Source organism: Mastomys coucha, unplaced genomic scaffold (assembly GCF_008632895.1).
Source record: "Mastomys coucha isolate ucsf_1 unplaced genomic scaffold, UCSF_Mcou_1 pScaffold21, whole genome shotgun sequence".
Lineage (NCBI taxonomy): Eukaryota > Metazoa > Chordata > Mammalia > Rodentia > Muridae > Mastomys > Mastomys coucha.
The window spans coordinates 128,779,237-128,788,902 of record NW_022196904.1 but is presented as its reverse complement, the minus strand read 5'-3'; the positions used below and the strand labels follow the sequence as shown (position 1 = coordinate 128,788,902).

Genomic DNA, 9,666 nt, shown 5'->3' with positions numbered 1-9,666 from the left:
GGGGTAACAACACTAGGAGACACTAGAGGGCGCTGGAGAAAGAGCATCCATGGTCTCTGTTGGCTTTCAGCAACCCCAGAACGCTCTTTAAAAGACCCAAAAACCGTGAAGAGCGGGGTGCCAGCTTGGGATCTTCACCTCAGGGCCTTTGTACCCCAACTTTTCCTTTCTATCCCGAGCCTGATGAGTGCTGTCGTGGAGTTTGACAGCTGTACTGACTCAGAGATTGTTTTGCGATGCCCTTTCTCCGACTGTGGGTGAAAGCAATCCCTGTCCCAAGTCGAGAACTCCGAGTCACTCACAGTTTGAGAAGCGTTCACACCTGTGCAAAGGACAAAGCTACTGATGGGCTGCCAAGATGAGCGAGCCCAGGGCTGAGCAGCTGGAGCAGTGCTAGCCAACACCTTCAAGGATTGGGGTCTCACTCTTGTGAAGGTATAGTTAGTGTCCACAGCATCTAGGCGCCTCTCAAGCTTGCAAGTCACTGCAATAACCTGTGCCCTCCCACGACCCCTCTGACAAGGCGGCTTCCGGGAGACATCCTTTCACTCTAGGTGGGTCTCGGATGCTCTCCGTCCGCACTACTCCCTAACAAAGTTCCATTCGCCCTTCCCATAGCGGTTAGGAGATCCGGAAGCCTTAGTTAGCTACCTTCAGGGCACTCACCCAGGACAGGACCACGAGGCATACAATGGCGCACAATAAATATACACAGACTAAGTGAAGTTCCGGATGGTGAATAAACGGTCTTCCGACCCCAGCCTAGGAGCTAAGCTGTCCAGCAGTCCTCCTCAGTAAAGATTTTCTTCAAGACCAGGAGATGGCGAACCTCTCCACAGCCACGCGGGAGGAGCCCCCAGGATCGCATCTCCGTAGGCGGGCTGGAGGATCTAGCGCCCTTCTGACTAGTTGGAGCTCCAGGGTGGGGGAGGGCGATCGAGGGGGGTGGGCATCACCTTTGGCTCAACCCAGAGAGCAGAGCCTGGGGACGCAGGAGGAGCTCCTGCAAGTGGGAACTCTGTGGGGAGGTGGCAGGTTAGCCTCTCTATTCTTTCTAGCTGCGCTGGGGGGGCAAGACGATTTAGTGCCCAGCCTTTTTATGGGTAGGAAATGTTCCCGATGCGCTAGGCAGGACAGAACGCCGAAAGAGAGCGACACAGCTCACTTCATCCTTCAGCCTGCACTCTCGCTTCATCCATCCGCACACTGGCCGCACCGCGCCCTAAGAGTCTCTGATCCCGGGGAGAGCAAGGCTTTGAGTATCCAGACAGAACGCGACACCTCTCTCGACTCTGTGGGTTTCAGATGCAGTCGGAGTGAGCCCCTGGGTGTACACAGATCCAGGGCCGCTGGAGAAGAACAGTGACGGAAGATCTTTCGATTGCCTAGATTTAAGGAAGTCTGCACAGGCCTGCGAGAACAGCCAGAGTTCGAGTACAGAACTGCGGCACTTCTTCTGCCTCACAACCCGGGACTTTGTGAGCTTGCCAAAGGCCAGAGCACACCTACCGCGTCTCGCAGTTCGCCTCTCCGAACACTCGTTCCGAGGACAGGAGCCCTTCCTAGCCGGGTCGGGTCGGATGTTCAGGGTCGGCTTGGCACGGTGAGGTGGGAGGTTTCAGGACTTCCCACTCCGCCCGCCTCGCATTTCCCGCCCCACCCCCATGCTGCTCACAGCTCTGGGTTCCTCTTCTCTAGAGCTGGAGCCTTTGGCCTCCCGCATGGTCTCCCGCGAGCGCAGAAAAGTCCATACTGTACCAGGGACTGTCTTCCCGATGCTCGGATCCTCGGAGCACACCCGGTCCTAATCGAAGTGGAGGAACGAGGCCAGGGGCTGGTCTAACGGCTCGAAGGAAGCAACCCGGAGATCCTAGGTACTATCTGTAGCTCAAAGTTTCCAGAGGGCTAAGTGCTCCGTGCTGGAGGGAACTGAGCCTAGCTCCGTTGCTGCTGATCGCTGGTCGCACCCAAATCGATCCTGAGAGTGTAGAATCAGTCTAGGAAGTAAGTACACTGAAACCTCTAGGAGCTAGGGGCCACCTGCGTATGGGAGGATGGGTGAGGATCACACGCGCAAGGTCTCTCAGATTTCAGATCCTGCTGGAGTCAGGGGCGACCACAGCACTTATTTCCAGTTCCGGCTATAAAGTGACTTTCCAAGCCTTGACCTGATGGAGACCATGACGTAAAGACCCCCGACACAAACTGTTAAAAAACGAAACTGAACTTCTAAGAGGATCAGCAGGAATGGACGTTAGACCCCTACGTGGAGCCTTAAGGATCCCTTTCTTCCCTAAAACAAAAACCTTGGAGACCAGGGCAAGAGGGGAAAAGTCGTTATTAACAAACTGCACAGGGCCTCCGCCTAGATCGCCAGGACAGTGGATTCTATTTCCACGGGTTGTGTCACAATCAGTACTAGGTATTATGAGGTTAACACTAAGCACTACCCAAGAAGAGGAAAAGAAATAAGCGCCAGCATGCTACCTTTCTCAGATCCTGCTGTGCGCTGCTCTAGCTAGCAGCAATCTCAGTTAACCGCCCAACAATTCCATGTAGTGAGAGGCCCCTGTACTAGAAAAGAAATTAGGGCCCGCTGGGCTCTACAGGCCGGTCTATAGCCCGTGCTTTATCTGCTAGACTGCAAGCGCACACCCAGTTGAAGTCAGTGAGTGCGGTGATCCTTTCGTCTTGGTTCTTGAATCTCCAAACCGCTGTCTTCTGGGCCTAAGCCCCAGCTTGCCAGAAAGCTATACATAAGCAGGCAAATTCTGGTCCTGGGCCTCAAAGTCTGGGCTTGCTCGGGTAACCTCCTCAGTGAATGCGTAATAAGCATAAAAGTTCGAGGGCAAGGCCTAGCCTTTCCCAGATACTCCAACCGTGAGGCAGGGCAGCATCCTGCAATAGGCTGTGTGTGTGGTAGTAGGGCCACCGGCCTTGCTCTATTTTCCCTGGAGCCATCTGTTGGCAGATTTTGGCAGATCTGAGGGAGCCAAATCTATCTGGTTCCTAGACTCCACCCCTTTTCGTTTAAAAATCCACCCAGAAAAAATGATACCCACAAGTTCACAATAGCCCTGGGAAGGATAAGGAGCCCCCAATACAGGGCTTGGGCCCTGGTTTAGGATCGAGTCCCCTGACCTGTGTCGTCCAGCTGTTCCAGGCTCTTCCCTGAACTAAGCCTACTGAGCTTGAGCTTTCGGAGTGGATCTTGAAATCTACATTCTTTCGGTCGATAAAATATGTTCTCGTATTTTTTCCTGATTTTCCCATTAAAACCTTTGCCTAACTAAACTCCCATCCAACGGGATTTATTTCATCTCTAGGGAGATAAATCAGGGGGCAAATTTACAGCCCCGGAGGCACCTGCCTCGCTAATGGGCCCTTCATGGAGTGCATGGCCGACGGGGGCGCGCGCAGACGGGCCGGACGCTGGCCAATGGCCTGGTCGCCAGTGCCTACAGCCAATCAGCGCGCGCGCCGCGCCCAGGCCCCGCGGTTATCAGTGCGTCCATCCCGCGCGGCGCCGCTCCGACCTGCTCCGGAGCCGCCACCGCCGCCGCTGCCCCTAGTATCCCTTGCCTTCTCTCTGACCGCTGCCCATTCAGCGGAGCAGCCGTCGGTCCTCTCGTTTTCCCGTAGGAGCCGTCGGCGTTCACCTGAAACGAGGTCCACGCGTCCATCGGCGCCGCGCGCAAACTTCCCGAGCCGGCGGGCGCGGGCGGTGGCAGCGGGGCCCGGATGGGCGCCCGGGTCGGAGGCGGCGGCGCCCATGGACGCTAACCGCCCGGGCGCGTTTGTGCTCAGCAGCGCGCCTTTAGCCGCGCTGCACAACATGGCTGAGATGAAGACGTCGCTGTTCCCCTACGCGCTGCAGGGCCCGGCGGGCTTCAAGACGCCCGCCCTAGGCAGCCTTGGCGCGCAGTTGCCTCTAGGCACTCCGCACGGCATCAGCGACATTCTGGGACGGCCCGTGGGCGCAGCGGGTGGCGGCCTCCTAGGAAGTCTGCCCCGACTCAATGGGCTCGCCTCGTCCGCAGGTGTCTACTTCGGGCCCGCAGCCGCCGTGGCTCGGGGCTACCCCAAGCCGCTGGCGGAACTGCCTGGGCGCCCGCCCATCTTCTGGCCCGGGGTGGTGCAGGGCTCTCCCTGGAGGGACCCGCGACTGGCCGGTTCCGGTAAGTGGCCCGCGCGGGATTCGGTAAGGAGAGGGGCTGGGCACGGGCCTCGGACTGCGCTCACGGGCTCTTCTTCGCAGCCCAAGCCGGCGGGGTCCTGGATAAGGATGGCAAGAAGAAACACTCGCGGCCGACTTTCTCCGGCCAGCAGATCTTCGCGCTGGAGAAGACTTTCGAGCAGACCAAGTACTTGGCAGGCCCGGAGCGCGCGCGGCTTGCTTACTCTCTGGGCATGACCGAGAGCCAGGTGAAGGTGAGCTCGAAGTGGGCCGGGGTTCCAGCAGTACTGAGGCAGGGCCTGGAGTCCGCGTCCTGCGAACGGCGGGCGAGCGGCGGTTCGGCTGCGGCCGGACCGCGGAAAGCGCTGGTGCCAGGCGGGTCCGGAGTGCTGGTCGGGTGAGGCGAGCCTCGGTGCCCGCCTGATGACGATCCTCCCTCAACCCCCCCAGGTGTGGTTCCAGAATCGGCGGACCAAATGGCGCAAGCGGCACGCGGCAGAGATGGCGTCGGCTAAAAAGAAGCAGGACTCGGATGCCGAGAAGCTGAAGGTGGGTGGCTCAGACGCGGAGGACGATGACGAGTACAACCGGCCCCTGGACCCCAACTCCGATGACGAGAAGATCACGCGGCTTCTCAAAAAGCACAAACCCTCGAACTTGGCGCTTGTTAGCCCGTGTGGCGGCAGCGCGGGGGACGCCTTGTGAGAGGATGCGGCCAGGACGGAGAACCCGAGAACCGGGGCTCGCGGCATGCCCCGACGCCAGCCGCCCAGCCGCAGTGTGTATATATATTTTTACAGAATAAGTTATAAAGCGGACGTTGGCGCGGCCTCGGCGTGAGGCGCGGAGCGCGGGGTTTGGGCCGATCACTTTGTATAATCAATAAATTATTTAACACGTCCCCGTCGGAGCCGTGGCTCCCAAGGCTGCACATCGTGTTTCTTCCATACGGAGCTGGCGCCAGCGGGCGGGCAGGACCCTGCAGACCCCACCTAGCCTGTTCTCTCTGGGCGCCAGAGACTGGCGCAGGGGGGCGCGACAGTGCTTGATGACGACCTGGGGCCCCTGTGCGCGTTTGGTTCAGAGTCAACCAGAGTGCGCGTGGTGATGGTCCCAGAGCACACGGTGATGGCAGCTTGCAGGAGCGCAGAGGTTGTGAGACTGAGCATCCCCAGGCCGTGGGAAGGCAGCTTCAGCCGCCGGGGGAAGGGAAGGACACCGAAGCGCAGTGCTTGGAGGAGCCGGGCCAGCAGGGAACTCGGTGATAGAGACCCCAAAGCAGGTATGATTTCTTATTTTCTGTGCAGATCTTTTAACACATTTGAAGGGAGGCCCCAGGTTCAGCAAGGCTTGTTTCATTGCAGGCAGCTAGCACCTCACACTACACTATTTTTTAAAATGTTATTTTCTTTTTCTCAACCTGGGGCAATGAGTGTGCCCTGTTACTATGCGCCCATGTCCTGGTTCAGGCCAAATCAAAGCACTGTCCTGCCACGGGTAGCATTCTTTCACTGGTATTTTGTAATAATTGTTCCGTTTAACCAAAATTTTAAACATTTTGGATATAATTACTAAACTCCAGCTGTGGGTAACAAGGCCTAAGGCTGTGCACCCTCCCTGGCCTCAGGCTATCTATCAATCAGCCTTCACTTTCTTTGGTAGAAAGCATGGTTTTAAGCAGGACTACAGAAATCCTGTGAATTCTGCCCAGGCACCCACAATCTTGAGCCTGAGTCAGTAACCCTGACACTGACCACGGGCTTCTCAGAGGGCTGACAGAAGGGCCCTCAGCCAGGGTCACTTCTGCCTGAGCTAAATCCATGGATAAGACCAGTGGCTCATGCCCAGGCAGCCAAGAGCCTGGTGTCCTCTCCACCCTAGGATCTTTCAGGGCTACAATTCCCTGTAGCAAAACCTCATCTTTGGTCCACTCCACAGCTCCACCTTACCACAGTGAATGTTAGTGCTAAGTGTGTTATTTCCACATTAGCTAATCTTGACAAGATTTCTCTCGGTAGGGCATTAAAAAATATTTATTTGGAACCATGAAAAGCTTAACACTTTGTTTTGCCTTTTGTGCTGTGGCTCCATCACTGAAGTCAAATGACTTTCTTTAAAAGGAAGCAAGATTTTTTTTTTCCTTCTTAAATGGGGCAATGTGTTGTTTCTGTGTGGTTTCTCAGCCAAAGTTCAGAGCAGAGAAATGTTGATAAAGGTTTTGAGCAAAGCAAAAGAAAAGCTTTAGTATAATTTCATTTAAAAGACTGAGGGAATAGCCTTTTTCCATTACAGTAAAAAAAAAAAAAAAAAAAAAAAAAAAAAAAAAAGTCCAAGAGGTGATTTTTCTGAGGGCTTGGTGCCCTGTGGCAGAATGGGATTCTGAAATTCCCAGAGTCAGAAAGGGCCAGAGCAAACAGGGCACAAAGGAGGCACTCCAGGCACTTAGCATTTCAAAGGCATGGGAGAGGGAAGCAAGGAGACAAACCAGCAGGAACAGTTTTCACCATGATCAATTTTATTGCTTAGGGACCGAGCAGTCACTTCCAGAGGCCTTCACAGGAAGGACCCGCAGCTGGAACCCATGGAAAACCACTGCGGACATGGCACATCGGCAAGCAGCGACCATGGCAGTCACAGACCCGACCCTGGCATCAAGGACACAGGCCGGCCTTGAGTGATTTCTAGGGAAACCAACATTAACTCGCGCCTCCGCCCCATCCAGGAACTGTAGTGTTGAGAAGTAAATCAATAAAAGCACGCTGCTGTGTCTCCTCAGCAGGCTCCGCAGGCGCCTTCCGTGGTTCTCAGTGCTGGGTGCGAGGCCAGGCAACAGGCTGTGCCCAGTATCACCCGTCGCTTTTCTGCCAGGTTTACACACAGCCCATGCTAGAAGCAATCTGTGGGAAGTGGATGAGGCTACTTCTAATTTTCCCACAAGATTATGGTTTTAATGTAGGCTACTTGGCACCATAAAACGGTAACAAAAGACAGACAAAACGGTTTACAAAATTCTTAAAAGGTACACCCAGGCTAGCTATAAACTTCACATTCAGTTCTTAATATTACACAGAAAAAGGCAGAAGAGTGACAAGCTGCTAGTACAGGCATACCGCAGGGCCTCTCGCCCCAGCCACTTGCTAGGTCTTGTCTCAGGAACAGGTGTTGACTGCTGATGGACTCATCATTCAACTAGACTGCGGTTCTGCCTGCTCAGGACACTCGTGCACTCATACTGGAAAGTATACTCAGCATAAGTTTTGGTAAGATTTATAAATTATTTTTAAAAAGTATATATTTATATGTATTTATATATATAAAAATGGAAAGCAGCTGCAGTGTGATTCTCACGCCACGTAACATGGCAGTAGAGTCAGACCTCGGGCCTCGGGCTTGGGCACACATGGCAGCCTTGCTGCCTGGGCTAGTGCCCGGCACACTCCTCCTGGCAGAGAGGGACGCTGGACACCTGGGGCTCTAAATGGAGAAGCTTCCTCCACAGACAATCGTTAAAAATGGAAAACTGTGAAGTCTAAAATACAGGCGCTCTGCTGTCTGTTAGAGTTTTGGCAATAGGACTGTGGCTTGATTAAACCCAAAATGTCTACAATGTCACGTGACAGACACGACAGTGAGGTATGTGAGGCTTTCCGGAGGTCCGGAGGCTGAAGCGAAGTGTGGGGCCGGCCGTCTAGCAGGTGATGCTTGGGCGGGTTCCGATGCAGCTGTTAGGAGGATGAGTTCGATACACTGCTACAGGGAGGTCTCTCGAGGATCCTCTCACGGCGCTGGCACCTCTTCCCTGGAGTGGAATTAGTCATTTGTTAAAGGATCAAACACACCAGGAAAAGCTGCAGAAAGGAGAGCAAGGAGGAGCCATATTTACCACCACGTCACTGCACGACACAACACTTGTGTACATGGGCGTGAGGTTTACCTGCCCCAGGTGCGATTCGGAAGGCCAGGAACACCGGCTGCAGTGGGAGAAAAGGGGAAGGTCAGCATGCCCAGGTTGCTGCCCACTGCTCCCAGACTCTGGGCCTCCCGACATCTGAGCATCTTCTGTGTCCGGAGGAGTAAAGGCCAGTCATGTGTACAAAGCACAGACTGGGCCAGTCAGCCTGGAGCTGGGAACTGAGAGCTGGGCCATGATGGACCCGTATAACCTCTTTGAAATGTAAGGAGAGTAGGGTTCCAGATGGGAGTCAGTGAAGGAAACTATAGCCAAGGGCCATATGCATGCATGTCAAGCGTATGTAGTGTCCCTAGCTCAGAGCCCTTAGATATGGAGGATGTGGACTTATCTAATTTGGCCAAGATCTGTCACCTGGTCTCAGTGTCCCTGGAGACTGTGGGCCACTCTGGATTCAGGGGCAGTCGTCTGTATATAATCAATGCACACCTGGTCTGTGAGACATGCATTACCACACTCTCACAGATGGGAGCTCAGCACAGGAAGGCCAGGAGCACAGTCCCAATGTATACTGAAGAAGCAGCTGATCATAACCAAGACATGATGTCTTACACATAGTGAGATTCTCTTCTGTTGTGACTGATAATTTCTTCTTGTGCTTAACATCCACCCATCCTTTGGTATGTTATTAAAACTAAATTAACTCAGACCAACTTTGCTTGCTTGGTAAAGCCAGTCTAAATAAGATGCCCCCGACTTCCTCCCCACCCACAGGGGTTCAGCCCTTGGGCCCCAGCAACACTGCACAAGTCACCTTGTGGTCTCCCATGCAGACATTAGGCCCGATGTGGTCGTAGGTGGCAACTTTCTCCTCGCTCTCTGACTGAAAGCAAACAGAGAGAGGGGTTTGTGGGAAGGTTGAGGCAATCTGCGGTCCTGCCAGGAGGACAGGCAGGGGCTTCAGGGTATCCTTGGGATCAGAGAGGTTGAAGGAAGGCCTGGGGGCCTTACTACATCTCAGCGTGTGGCTGGCTCTTCTGCTGAGAGGAACCCTGCTTCTAGAGAAGAGGGGAGCAGGTCAGCCTAGAGGTCAGGCCTCCGCCAGGTTTCCTGGGCCTGTCCACTAGTCTGCACAGAGCCTCTGCAATTAGTGCCACCCAGACCTTCCTTTTAAGGGTGTGTCCTTATGTGAGTAGTTCATCTGTTTCCCATTTCCCCTATTTACACTTGCTTCTGAAAGCCTCCTTTATTAACCTAGAGCATGCTGTGTAAAGCCACGTATGCATATTAATTAACTGTTCCATGCACTTCCTGGCAGACCCCTGGCTTTGGGTTTGAAGACAGAGGTTTTTGTCAATGCTAATCCGTCAGTCAAGTCTGACCAGGCTGGAGTTTTATACCTGCAGCTGAAATGTCTATGACGATAAAGTTAAAACTGGCTTATCTTTAATGCAGTAGGAAGCTTAAGGTCAGATTTACTTTCTAGCACGGTCGCTTGCCAGAAAGTATGAAAACCTAACCTTCAGCACCGCATGCATGAACACTCGCCCATCTTTCAGGAGCATGTGGCCGACTCCTC

The 9,666-nt window shown here is 54.2% G+C and overlaps 2 protein-coding genes and 1 long non-coding RNA gene across 9 annotated transcripts in view; 1 reads left to right on the top strand and 2 right to left on the bottom strand.

The window, feature by feature from the left end:
• Positions 1-726: 726 nt before the first annotated feature.
• LOC116103160 lies at positions 727-2,354 on the bottom strand. The gene is made up of 2 exons (XR_004123421.1): positions 1,510-2,354; positions 727-1,385 (listed from the first exon to the last, which is right to left on the bottom strand). It is a non-coding gene; the product is annotated as an uncharacterized LOC116103160 (long non-coding RNA).
• A 1,174-nt stretch (positions 2,355-3,528) lies between these two features.
• On the top strand, positions 3,529-6,945 carry Nkx6-2 (NK6 homeobox 2). The gene is made up of 4 exons (XM_031388698.1): positions 3,529-4,178; positions 4,259-4,431; positions 4,628-5,459; positions 6,704-6,945. The coding sequence occupies exons 1-3, from the start codon at positions 3,773-3,775 to the stop codon at positions 4,880-4,882; spliced, it is 834 nt and encodes a 277-aa protein (XP_031244558.1). The 5' UTR covers positions 3,529-3,772; the 3' UTR covers positions 4,883-5,459; positions 6,704-6,945.
• Positions 6,672-9,666, bottom strand: part of Inpp5a (inositol polyphosphate-5-phosphatase A) — a 186,826-nt gene continuing 183,831 nt past the window's right edge. For 4 of the 7 annotated variants that reach the window (XM_031388691.1, XM_031388697.1, XM_031388696.1 and 1 more), the window contains 3 exons: positions 8,902-8,966; positions 8,061-8,148; positions 6,672-7,976 (listed from right to left, as the gene is read on the bottom strand). In XM_031388691.1, the coding sequence (XP_031244551.1) occupies positions 7,866-7,976; positions 8,061-8,148; positions 8,902-8,966 (264 nt within the window). In that variant the 3' untranslated portion in view covers positions 6,672-7,865. Of the gene's footprint in view, positions 7,977-8,060; positions 8,149-8,901; positions 8,971-9,666 lie in introns of all 7 variants that reach the window. The other 3 variants (XM_031388695.1, XM_031388693.1, XM_031388692.1) reach the window with 3 other exon arrangements.